Genomic DNA, 13,545 nt, shown 5'->3' with positions numbered 1-13,545 from the left:
TGTAACAACGAAGGTCCCCTAACCTGAAAGAAGTAGTCATTTGAACCCAAACCATGATCTTTCCCTAACCAAGTCATTTTTTGTGCCTAAACCTAACCAAATCTTACCCAGAGCACTGTAACATCATAAAACAGATTTATTTCTCAACAGTGGTTTATAACAGTTTAGGAAGGCACAGACAGATGATGTTGCCCTGCTGATAAGGGCATCAGATCAGAAAATGCTTGTGTCGTTCTAGAAGGCATGGACGAACAATGTGTTGCATTTTGTCATTTGATTTAGAGGACTTGCTGCAAAATCTGCCTACCAGCACCTCTAAAGCTCACTAATTAACACGTTATATCTTGTTAAGCCGTTCAAAAACCAAAGTGTAAAAACAACAATGGGAATTGTGTGCCGGACTCTTTCTTGGTCAGGAGCAGTGACTTCTTGACATGTTATCGTCACCGTGAGGTTCCCGGGCAACCAGCTGATACTCCAGGAAGACCAAATAATGAAACGACATAAAGAGTTAATTAATGAGCTTTAGAGGTTTTGGTAGGCGGATTTTGTTACCTTCAGACGGAGCCAGGCTAGCTGTTTCCCTGTGTTTCCAGTCTTTACGCTAAGCTAAGCTTTACGCCTGCTGGCTGTGGTTTATATTTAATGCACAGACATGAGAATGGTATCTATCTTCTCATCTAACTTTCAGCACAAAAGCGAATAAGCATTTTCCCCAAAATGTCAAACTATTCTATCATTTTTACCTTCTTCTATACTTGCCAAGGCCTGTTCATCTTGACTCTACCTCTTGCTGAATTAGAACCCTTTATATTTTCCTGTGGAGTCTTGTCACCTTTCTGATAATTTCCCGTCAAAGCAGAGTCATAACTAATTTGATATAGCCTACTGTATGAACATACTGTCAAAGTTACTGAAAGTATTCCACCCTGGAGGAGCAACTTTACATAACAATAACCAATAATGTGTATAAATTGTCATGTGCTGTGCATTAAGCTTGTGTTCTCTGTCCTCAGGCTTTGTGCAAACATGGCAGCGTCAGTGAACCTCTGTGTTACTGTTTATCTGTCTGGCAGCCTGGTGCTTTCTCTGTCTCTCTTTACACTGTGCTCCACTGAAAACACTTTGTGAATGATACTGCATATAGCTCTGGTAAAATGGCAACGATTGATGGGAGCACTGGCTAATGCTGTAATTTTAGCTGTCAGTTTTACGTCACCTCAGTATTACTGTTGCACCATCTGTCTCCTAACCACTTGTTGTTCAGTTAGAAGCTTCCCTAGCCAATTTTCAGACATGTCATTGACTTGTCTCTGAAAGCTTTGGAAACTGGTTCCAACTGGATTTTGGTATTTAGAGAATAAGAGAAGACAGCTAAGATGAGCCACACATGCCCTTCTTTATGACCTTGTCCAAATGGCAGGGGGGGGGGTATCTTGCAGACCCTGTGCAGCTGTGGATGTGTGGAATCGGTTTCCTTGCGCCAGTACTTAATAAATACTAATAAATACATACAAGTTCAATTCTTAAGAGACTGACCAGAGGGTGTTTCTTTATTCATCACACCTTTTCTGTCTGAGGCGGTGCTGTGATCACGCTGTATACTCTGCTGAGACGCCAGTGCACAAAATTGATTCCTCTCAGTGGAGACTGAATGTTTGTGGGTGAGAGTTTTGTTTGATTTCAGCGTGTTTTGCTCTTTTTTTCTTTCTCAGACACCCCATAAATGAAGTAGAGCATTCTGAGACACACTTGAATGTGCTCATACAGTAACTGCACACTTGCAAGCAATTACATACATGTTTAAAAGGGTAAACTTTTTACAGCATTTTTATTATGTGAGTTGAATACGTGAAGCATTACCTTTGAAGTTCCTCTCAGGAGCGCTTTTGTGTTTTTCCTTGTCAGTGAATCCTCTTCTAAGCCTCCATCTGTCCACTTGCACACTGCAGCAAAGTTGTCATTGGATGCTTTACTGTAGATCATGGCTCTCTCTATAGTCAGCTGTCTTCATGGGGGATTTGAGGGGATCAGGACTTTGTTAAGCAAGTGGAGAGAGATGAAGCTTCACTCTAAGCAAATGATGACTCAGCAGAAACTACATGGAGATGGATTCTTGGCCTTTTAGACTTCTATATTTCACACATTTAATAGAAATATTTTACTTCTTTTGGTAACATGTCTCATTTCTACACTTTCACTAGGTGCAAAAGCCATGCAGCACTCCCCATCATCTTCAAATGTTTACCAGTGGTGAGTTGTAGCGCTGTTTTAAAGGAAGCAGGCATGAACTTCATTGAGTGTTAACTATACAGTAGTCTCAGCCTTTTTTTTTTAGCCATGCTAGCTGCATATTTAAACAACTGTTTGATTGCCATGAAATTTGGGACAAACATTCATGTTCTCTTCAGGATGAATTGTAATCACTTTAGTGATCCCTTGAAGGGATCACAATCTGTTTACAGGTTTTGGGTGTACTACTGCATATGGTAAAAAATTTGAATAAAACCTTTTGTGGCTTCAGCTATTAGCATTACACATGTGAATCTCCAACTAAACTGCTGCATCCTGGGTAGTATAAGCACCAGGTTTTGACAATGAAGAAGAATGCATGGATTAAAAAGGATGATATCTCTGGTTCAACTGAGTACGGCAATGTTATAGGAGTGCAATGCTAAATCGTACTCTTTTAACTTTTCATCTAGCACCATCATCAGGTCAAAATTTTGATTTGTCCACTACTTTAATATCTGCAAAAGGAATGATATTCCCTCAGCCAGCTTGTATTTAGTGCTAATTAGCAAATGTTAGCATGCTAACATGCTAAACTGAGATGAGACTCTTAATCTTGATTTCAGTCAAATATTACAGGATGCCACTTTCATGACCACATGAAGAGCGGATGTGATTATTTTAAAGTGCATCCAATACATACGGCCTAGCAGATACAGGTGTAAAATATAGGGCCTTATCATCAGAATATTGATCTGAGACCTGCTGGAGCTGCTTTCAGGGTTATTTGACCTGACAAGCAGCGAGTATTCACACAACAATTTTACCCAAAATCTTTGTAAACAGGCCATGATGTCTTTGTTGTCAAACATTTCACCGTGGTGTTAACTAAATCCTCTAAAGGGGAAATAAAAAATGAGACTGTGAGAAATAGAGGAGAGGAGAGGAGACATATTACTGGTGGCCAGGTATATCAGTGGCAAAGTGGCCCCAGCTAATTTGCCACCTTTTCTGTGAGAGAACAACATCAGAGGAGATGACTTTCTTTAGCTGCTCAGGATCTGCAACTTCCACTACGCCCCAGCCTTGAAATGAACTAAACGACAACCAGCAGCAGCTTTTAGCTCAGGAAGCTATTTGGAGCCTCTACAACACTGCCTCTTTTTCATAAAAGAAAATGCCAACAGATTTTTTTTCCTTTCATTTTTTTAAATCCAAACTGGACATGGCAAAAGGGGAACAAATGAGAGGCAATGAAAGAAAGTTTGAATTCTAGGGAGATTCCCAAAAAACTGTTTGCTATTTCATGTTAATAATAGTCTGTTAATGTTTTTTCTTTGGCTGAATCCCCCTCTTTATGGACTATTTACATTTTCCAGTATTCAGGAATCTATCCATAGCTGCTTTTATTCCGTAATTACCGATGAATAGCTAGGCTGCCATTCAAATACATGACCCCCCTCACACCCCATAATTATCATCACTAACTGCTTTTAATAAACTTCCCTTTAAATAATTCAATTTGTCCCGCTTGACCTGCTTGACCTTGCCTTACAGGCTCCAGCGAACAGTAATGTCACTGTCCAGAGGCCATTACAGGGGTTAAGTTGCGATGACCCACTGCGATATAATCATCTCCCTCACTGTCTACTGGTCATGCTAGTTAGTATGTTGAATGTCATGTCACGTGTAAAGTGCCCTCCCTCGCAGTCATCTTCCAGAACAAGACCATGTCTGTCGGCTGTTTGTGGTGAGTGTTTGGTCAGTCTGCAGTGGCAATATTTCTGGATCAACTCTTCATGCATCCATCTAACTATTATGGGGACTGAACCAAGAGTGTAGGCTTGGTTTTAATGGGGGCTTAATTGTTTTTTAAAATAAATAAATAATCCTATGTTAATGCCATTCCCTGCATTTATATCACATTACCATTTTAATCAATCTAGCAAATAACACACTATGATTTAATTGGTTATTGTTCTTTCCATAATAATAGTAGTCTTAACAAAATAATTACAAATGCAATATACAGTAAATTGCTGAATCATTAATGCGCTCACCCGAGTTTAAATCACTATAACTTAATAATAGACAGTCCTTTCCTGCCTTATGTTTGATTAATGTTCAATTTAATGTCTGTTTAGAAGAAGATTACACATTATCAACTGTAATTCAAAATATATATTAAATTATTTTTTCCCCAAAAAATATCCAGAGATGGTTGCAGTTGTTTAGCCATGAACAGTGTCTACAGATCCTTTTTTCAGGCTCTGTACAGCCCGGACCAATTAAAGGACTAGGTGGGGGTGTCCTCAAAACAAACTAGTTCGGACGACCTGTCGTCCAACCACGTCGGAAGCCACACGTGTTTGTACCTTTCCCAAATGGCCACTCTCGAAGGCAGGGTGAAGAGCCAGCCATCATACAGAGGGTTGAGATGTGATAATTAATTAAATATGAAGATAACGGTGCATACTTTTTGACAGTGGTACAGTGACATGCAGTAAATAGTTCTATAAAGAATGAAAAATCCCTGCTTACTGTCGCACCTCCACACACCTGGCTAATGGCTGTGTGAAGTGGGCGTGAATGTCGGACTGTCTTTTTGGGAAAGTTAGAGAAATTGTTGGACGTAGGTGTGGGGGAAGAGGGTCTCAGACGTTGTTCGACTATCTGACTTCAGTTAGAGCATACTGATGCCTTAACCTGAGAGGTGAAACCCAGGGCAAAAAAAGTGCAACTTTGCAAAAAAGTGCAAAAGTGCTTGTGCTGCTCATAAAGCTTAATGCTATGATGGTAATGACTGAAGGTGACCTATACCAGAATCATGATTTTTATCAACTCAGATAATTATTCCAACTATTATTATTGCCACTCCCAGCTTCCGTACACATCAGCTCCAAGTGATTTTTCTAAACTGCAAAAGCAAATATTGATCTGTGGGAGTTAAAATGATCAGAAATCCAACAGAATATTTGATCATGGCATTTGTGTGTAATAAGCCCCAAAGTAATGTAAGATAAAGGCTTTTATGAGGAATGGCATCAAATGAGCCACAGTACAGAACTGGTAAATTGCCTCCATATTGCCTGATCTACAGCTAATGCGCTGAGGGGTTGGTCACACAAATGTGCTGCCGAACGTGCCATCAGGCAAAAACATTGCAGGAATCTCAATCATGTTGAGTATCTTGCATAACAGAAATAATTGGTGGTTTTCAAAAGATTATGTTTGTTGACAATTAAGCCTAATACATCAAGTTCCATGTATTCAAGGTAAAGGTTGTCGGTCGTAAATAAACGTGTTGGTTTATATAAAAAGTTCTTCACCTGCTGCAATATTCTCCTTTTCATGTACCTCACTAGGTGAAGCGGTGCTAGATCCCCACTTAGCTCTATTAAGTTCTTATGGTCTTTTTATTTATTTATTTACAAATTGTTCATCTCATTTAAAACTATTCCCATCTGCTTTGGGTCATGATACCACATGAGAAAAATTAACTATTTAAATCACTTGAAAAGCCACAAAGTATTTCACATTTGAAAATGATCATTTAGATGGAACCGAGACTCTTCAAATGCGAACTGTCCAAAAAACACATGTGAATTACATTTTCCCAACAAAACTAACCAGTCATGGTTTACCTTTTATGTATCCCATCCCTAATCGATTTTCAGGGTCACAGGGGCCTGGAGTATGGAAGATTTTAAATGCTTAAATAATTGTCATTAAACATATGTTTTTCATTTAAATACATACATAAAAAGGAAATACAAATAACACTGTGTATTGTATTTCACTTTGTTTGATTTGTTTTCATTATCACATTTAAAATCTTCCATACTGGAGCCTAACCCAGCTCACATTAGAGAAGAGGCAGAGTACACCCTGGACAGGTTTGTCAGTGTTTTACAGGACTGACACATACAGACAGACAATCATCCAGACTCACAATCTGTCTGGTATATACGTATGGCTGGAGCGCCACCCAGGCACCTATTTGGTTCTTCAACACAACATTGTCACATTTTCAAAATGATTCTGGCCCAAGGGAACTGCAATTACATCTCAAACAGGGTGATTGAAAATGCATTATATAGCAGCTTGAAGACTGTATGTATGACTTGCCCTAATAAAAGTACTGTTACTACTCTCCCTCTCTGTCTATCTGTCTCCTCAGTTAGCAGTACCTGCCACGCTCTTTTGGACAGATTTCTGGAGGAGAACTTCTCAGATCAGCTGTTCCATCATCATCTGGGCTCAGAAAATGACAGCCAAAGTAAGAGTTATGTGCTGACTGATGTGCTGACACACACATTTGCACACACACAAACAGAAAATAAGTATTCCAGTGATCATCCGTGTCATTATAATCATCACTTGCAATGATTACCTGCATCAATTTAAGTAGTTATTGATCTGAATGACAATTAGCTTGACTGGAAAGCACAGCTGAAAGAGGAAACTTTGATTAGTGCACATATAGCACCTGGAAACTTGAAATCTCTTTAAATGTCAGGAATAATTGTATTATTATTATCCACCACTGCAAACTTGCGGAACGGAAAACTACTCATAAAGTTCAGGTGCAAGTTTGACTCGAGGTGTAACAACACTGCTCTGGTAGATGGTGAAACCGAAAGAACAAAGCAGCACACAAGCAGCATGCTGACATCAGGAAAACAGGCAGTGAAAAAGCAAACCAGCCACATATTTAGGTCATTTGTGATCAAAGGAAGCTTATTTTTAGTTGATTTATGAAATAAAGATTTAATAAAGTGCCTCATATTTCTGTCCTTTATCCCCAGAGGGATTCCTATGGCTGTTTGCCATATTAGCTGTAGTGGCAGTTTCCTCTCCAACCATCACATGATGGAGTTTACAAAGGCCGTGTCTGTTTGGCTGTTAAACAGATTTTGGATTTCAATTAAATTTGAGCCAAGGAAGTGATTAGGTCATGATCCAGGTGTGACTCCAGGAATTTTTAAACCATTATTTTACATTGATTTTTTTTTTTTACAACTTTGATGTTTTTTTATGAACTACAGTGATTACTTGAGTGAAGCATCTGGTACATGTATCACTATGTGTATGTTGATGCTGTTGAGGATCCAGAAAACATTTTTTTGTTATTAAAATGGGAAATTTAGAGGCAGCTTTGGTGAATGGCCCCCTGTATTTACTTTTTAAAGATTTCATAATCTAAGAAAAACAGCTTGTTATATTGATATCATGAAATACATTTCTCATGATCCTAAGAAAACAAACTTAAAACATCTTTTTTGCCTGTCCTCACTCTGGCGTTCATAACAAAAATCAGTTTTGGCTTATTTGGGGGGAATTCCAGATGCTGTTTGTTCTCTGCAAAGTTTTGTTGACTATTTACAGTTGAATATTTAGTCTGTTAAATATTCATGTTTTTGTACATCAACACTTACAGCAGGTATATTTGTTCAAAACACTATGTGGAATTTCTCAAAATATGAAAATAAAGTATAAGTACAAGTAGTACAAGTTGCATATAAGCATTGTTTTGGCAGCCGTAAATGACATGTGTCCTTTTTTCTCTCTTCAAACACTCATGGATAGAAGACAAAAATACCACTTTGCCATTTTATTGTGATTGTGATTTTGTGATTTTTTCTGATTTTTTCTAGTGTTTAGTAAATTCCCTACATCTTCGAATATTTACCCAAACAAACACTAAGTTATAGGCTACACTCTGGTCTTCCTGTGTTTCAGTTACCTTCTGTGATTTTGAGTCACGTTGCCTCTGGACTTTATCTAATCACAGCGACCAAAGTGACTGGTCGGTGGTGTCGCCACAGCAACCAGAAAGTGCACAGGCTAGGATGATGCCTGTGACCGACCACTCAGTGGGAAGCTCTGATGGTAAGAGTGCAGAGAATCACTGAGGAGAAACTAAATGAGTGCTTCAGGATATTGCTCATGGCTTTTTCTTCTATGAAACACATTTTTAAAAGTTAGAAAACCCAGTAATGGATCTGTGGACTTACTCAAAGCTCTTTAGCATCTCCCTTGACATTTATGTTGATTTTGTTCTTATACCTTAATGCCCAGTCTGAGATTTGTCCTAATGTTAAAGCATTCATCAAATGGTTTACAGGAGTGACAGTGTTATGGGGCTGCTGTAAAACTGTCCAACATAAAATATCTTCTCTGTTTTATTACCCTAGGGCACTTCCTTCTTTTAAGCTCCTCCCCTGCCGCCGAGGCCTCTGGGAGATGCGAATACCACTTAACCAGCCCAGTCTTGCGAGGAAGCGACAGGTACTGCGTCTTCCATGTGGCTCTGTATGAGGCCGGTCCAGCAGTGGGGAACCTCACGCTCCTGATCAAGCCAGTTCTCTCAGGTTCAGCTGTTCGCTCTGTTGTTCTCAACCACAGGAGACGTGATGACCGCAGGTCAGCAAACACACTCAGAACGGGCTCTCCATGCCTCTGCAATGCTGTCTGTGCAGAATAGTTATTTATTTATTGGTGTACTTATTATTTATGCAGCACATGTCCATTTAATTAGTGTCAAAAAGCAAAACTCTGCATTTTTACTGATTGAAGTGCTTGTCAAGTTGAGGTCCGGCCTACAAAACAGATAAAAGAAAGGGGCCTTCAGAGAGAGCAAGGGCACAGAAACGAATACCTTTTACTTCTGTGGTACTAAAGTTAAATAATGTTTCTTAGCTTTCATGTGGGACAAAGTGTAGAATTGTGTGGGAAATGGAGACAGGTATTTTCTATTGATCTAATGCTGAAGTACAGCCATCTTTAGAGCAGCTAAAAGCATTCATGTCTCTAGATGCAGACTCTGGAAATTAATGTATATATAATTGGTTAGGACAGAAGAGGGATGGATGGGCATATGCAATAAGTTTGTACATTGGCATTATTTGTGTCTTGCAGTAATGGACTGAGCAATTCCATTATGAGACACACACAGACAGTAGTTTCATTTACTCAGCCCACTATTTATCCCATACTAGCCTGTAGCTGTAACTTCTGGATGCACTCTCCATTTAAAGCACAGTTCCCATCCCATGTGACACATCTTTCACTGTAGTGTTGTGTGTGTTGTGATGTTTCACCTGTACTGACTGTTCTCAGAAGTCAGCAACTGTCCTAACTGAATGTTTTCCCTACAAATCAGAGGCTTAATGTTCCTGGAAATGGCCCCTAGATTGTATGCATTGTCTTCATTTGACTGTATGTTCCCAATAGTGAAACATTACTCACCTACTCTACTAAATGTGCAGTATTTTTGAAGCTGTCATAGCACGGGAATATTTTTAGAAATGGACTCTGAGAGGTGGATTTGTAATGTGTGAAGTAAAGCTTAGTGAAGGTGCCATCACATAGGGAATTCAGGGTGGCATTCTGAGATAAAAAAAAATAATGTCAAATATGGCTCATCTTTAGGGGAACTATCCTATGTGTGGTTGCTGTAATCACATTATTGCAAGAGCAGAGGTGCTGTATGTGGCCCAGCTTTGCAAGTTGCAAATGCAAATGTTTTATGAGAAAGGAAATATAGTCAGCATGGCTTGCAAGGCTTTCATGGTGCACTTAGGTGAAAAATTAGGATTGTTTAAACAAAGTGTTTGTTTATAATAAAATGTCCCAAGGTAACCGTGATTCCCAAGCTGCCACAGTGTTTGTTTATATATAAGTTGATTACAGAGGTTTTTCCAGGAGTAAAAAGTCTTTATCTTGAAGAAGAGCAAGTGAGACAAAAAATACTTTTACACATTTTTAGACCGTCATGATTATGTGTTATAGCTTAGTATGACAATACTGTTCCTCACTGTTTTGTAGACAAATGTATATATGTGATACATTTCAAGATGTACGTCCTCACAGGAAGACTAGCTGACAATACCAGTTCCATTATTTTCTAAGTTAACCTGTACGTTTTTCATGTAATTCTGCAAACTTTGGCCCTGAAAGATGTGTTTTTGCAATACATTTCAATGAATGTGAAGGAAACGGCCCTAAATCACAGTGGCTTTTCTTAGTTGTCCCAACAGCTAAATGCAGAGGTACAATTTTCTTCATTGAGATATATTACTAACATGGAAAATGTATAAAATGTTTTCAATATTGATTGTTTCGGCTAAAGCCTGTTTCACCAAGAATATGATAATATTGTCATAAACAACATCAGGTTTGGAGAGCTGCAACTGACTCCATCCTTTTTCCTTTTCAATCTGCTAATGATATTAGCTAATGTTTTTAACCATGTGAGCTCAGTGATTGACTGCAGGTGACTGTGGTTGCTTAGTGACAGCAAAAGGATGCTGCCAGTGTGACAGTAGGCTTTTACAAAAAAAGAGTTAATGGTGGGATTTATATTTTCAAGCCTTCCTAATTGCTGATTGCAAGGATTGCTGTTGTTGATGTTTAATGCAGGATCTTGAAATGTATCCATACAAGCCAATAATAAATGAAGGAAGTTGTGAGTTCCTACAGATGACTTTAAAAGACATTTCTCTGTGATTGGTTGTTGCAGGGCTGAGTGGGAGGTTCTGGAGACTGTGTTTGGTCAGGTGGACGAGCCCTTTCAGGTGACCCTGCTCTACACTTCCTGTTTGGGGGAAGATGGAGCCACTATGGCTCTGGACTCTCTGGAGCTCATAAACTGTGAATCAGGTGAGTTCATCGTGTTCTATAGAGCTGTGATTTACTGATTTCTGTTCAAACCAAACGCTATAGCAGCTGTTTCCTCTGATAAGCACCTTTGACCAAACCAGCTCCAGTTGTTTAAACTGGAGACTGTTGGTTCACAGTGTCACATGTCTGGGAATATATTTTTTAAAGTTTCCACGGCAGCTGAAAAGAGAGACACTGAATAGGTTTCTCTCTGCAGATTAGTTAATTATTAAGATTTCCACAATATAATGTCAAGTTGCTTATTGAGGCTTTTTGCAGTAGGGCTTAAGTTGTATTTGTTATTATACTCAATATGTGTAGAATTTCTGTCACAACTTATCCTACTTGCAAGGTTCATGGAGATGAGAAAGCAGTCTTAAAGGGTTTAGGCCTTCTTGTCAGATGCAGTCCAGGTTGACCCTGATGAAGGCCACGAGCCCAAACACATCAGTCTGACCATAAAGTTGTTCTTTACGGTCAGATGGTATTTTCAATACTAGAAGTGTTGCCGGAGTTGTGACCCATACATTTGAATGTCACCATTGAGGTCATAGTTAAAGGAGCTTTTGTACTGGACTACATTATATTGAGAGGTGTTTCTAATTTTTTGTCCACCCTGTTTACATACATGAGGGGGGCAGAATATTAGAAACATCGCTCAATATAATGCAGTCTAGAACAACGCTGCCACTAACTAACTAACACCTCAATGCTAACTATATTGAATTAATACCTCTAACAGTGTCAAAAAATCTGATAAAAGTAGACTTTATGGCAGGACAGTTGTATTGGATTGCATTAGTTTGTAAAGGTGTACCTAATAAAGTGGCCACTGAGTGTATTTGTAAATAAAATCAGATCTGGTATCAAGATAATTACCCAAATCACACACAAAAGTAGTAATTTATAGTTATTTGACTGGCTGGTTTTACTTGTATAAAGCAATAGATTGCTTTTGGAATTTTTTTTTAGAATAAGCGTATTTCCAAAAATGTCTAACTATTCCTTTAAAGAAACATACATCTACAACTTTTGCATTAAATTACTTCTAAATATAGAAATATTTTTTGCAGTTGGTTCGGCTTAGTTCTCCATGATATAGAGGACGTGTGATTACAGTATTGTATAATTGTTGTGTGGTTGCTGGGATGCAGAACACCAGGTCATCGAGCTGGATGCGGTATGTGCGGAATCTTTCCACTGTAAAACCTCAGGAGGTTGCATTGACCAGAGCCAAGTGTGCAACTTCCACACTGACTGTCCTTTAGGAGAGGATGAGGGCTTCATCTGTGGTGAGTTTTTGTTTTTTTTCTTTTTCTTCTTTTCTTAATAAAATCTCAGGATGCAGAATAGGATGCTGCTCTGAGGGAAATTGTGGTTCAGTTTCTTTTAGTAATACTTGAAAATGCACTTTTGCAGTTGGCTTTAGAGGTTTCCCCTTGTATGATGAATCATTTTTTATATAAACTGATCTGCACCATTTGACTGATTCTGAGAGTGGGAGTGTGAAAACATGATGAAAACCAAAAGATGTGTATGTGTGAGTGCTTCAGTTTGAGAGTTAAGTGAGGCCAACATACAGTACAGGAGTCCTAAAGCAGTATATGGGGCAGTTGGCAGGCTGTAATCCATTTGCATTAGCTGTATTAAAGTTTAAATCCATGATAAATTGTTAATCCTTTGACCGGAGGTACCAGATTATTCAATGCCAAGAGCCTCTACTAAATATTTTTAGTGCAGGAAGTAAATATTACATAGACATTTAAAGTGTGAAGCCTGAATGGAGCGTCTGTCCTCAAAATGATCTCAGCTTGTGTTTTATTTTTTCTTCATTAGCTGGGAATTCTTTTATTGTATCGTTAGGAATTTGATATGCTTAGCTTTTTAAAGTTTTCATCTTGAAATCACGCCTTTAATGTCTAAACATAAGTTATTCAACAATTTATTATAAAATGATACACCCCCCTCCTGGATTTATTTTTAAATCTCAGATTTGAAAAATATGCTGCAGAAAAAGTGTTTTCAGACATTCACTACCTTTCATTTCCTCCCACTTCACAGTCTGAAATATAACAAGCTTCGTCCTTTTTCTTTGTAGACATCAATCATTCAGCACAAAGAAAAAAACTTCACCACACTGAGAATCAAAAGGCCTCGCTTTAGTCAGTAATGAAATCAGTGAAATCAGGCCTATTTAGAGTCCTTGCGTTGTGGATCCCTTGGGGACAAGAGCTGGGTCATGGTAATCATGGTCAGAGTAATTTTTTAAATGGCCCAACCACCTGTATGAGTGCTCATAAAATACTTCGTTAAAAGGGACATTTTATAAATGGCTTTTTTGTCATCTTACCCATGAAACGATTTATATATTTTTTTTATCTTTGTGTCCAGAATATAGATAAGATAGTGATGTTTTTAGCACAAAGACTGTAAACAGGAGGAACCGGCTTAGCTCTGTGAATGGTGCCTTCCAACAGAGCTGGAGTGGGGTAAACTAGTTTAGCATAAAATCAGCTAGCAGTGGAAAACAACTAGGTACTCAATTAAGTCCTAAAATATGCCTACCAACACCTCTAAAGCTCATGGTTTAATAAGGTAAAATTGTGTTTGTTTTATCCGTACACAAACAGAAACAAAAATACGACAACT

The 13,545-nt window shown here is 38.5% G+C and overlaps 1 protein-coding gene across 3 annotated transcripts in view; it reads left to right on the top strand.

Moving 5' to 3' along the window:
• The window catches only part of ltk (leukocyte receptor tyrosine kinase), a 58,398-nt gene that overhangs the window by 16,429 nt on the left and 28,424 nt on the right, over positions 1 to 13,545 (top strand). For 2 of the 3 annotated variants that reach the window (XM_044166041.1, XM_044166039.1), the window contains exons 2-7: positions 2,205 to 2,253; positions 6,413 to 6,511; positions 7,975 to 8,124; positions 8,430 to 8,658; positions 10,757 to 10,896; positions 12,051 to 12,188. In XM_044166041.1, the coding sequence (XP_044021976.1) occupies positions 2,241 to 2,253; positions 6,413 to 6,511; positions 7,975 to 8,124; positions 8,430 to 8,658; positions 10,757 to 10,896; positions 12,051 to 12,188 (769 nt within the window). In that variant the 5' untranslated portion in view covers positions 2,205 to 2,240. The remainder of the gene's footprint in view (positions 1 to 2,204; positions 2,254 to 6,412; positions 6,512 to 7,974; positions 8,125 to 8,429; positions 8,659 to 10,756; positions 10,897 to 12,050; positions 12,189 to 13,545) is intronic. The other variant, XM_044166040.1, reaches the window with a different exon arrangement.

The sequence above is a fragment of the Siniperca chuatsi genome, linkage group LG15, assembly GCF_020085105.1.
Source record: "Siniperca chuatsi isolate FFG_IHB_CAS linkage group LG15, ASM2008510v1, whole genome shotgun sequence".
In the NCBI taxonomy this organism is placed as follows: domain Eukaryota; kingdom Metazoa; phylum Chordata; class Actinopteri; order Centrarchiformes; family Sinipercidae; genus Siniperca; species Siniperca chuatsi.
The sequence above is the reverse complement of the archived record's forward strand: the minus strand, read 5'-3'. Positions and strand labels throughout refer to the sequence as shown.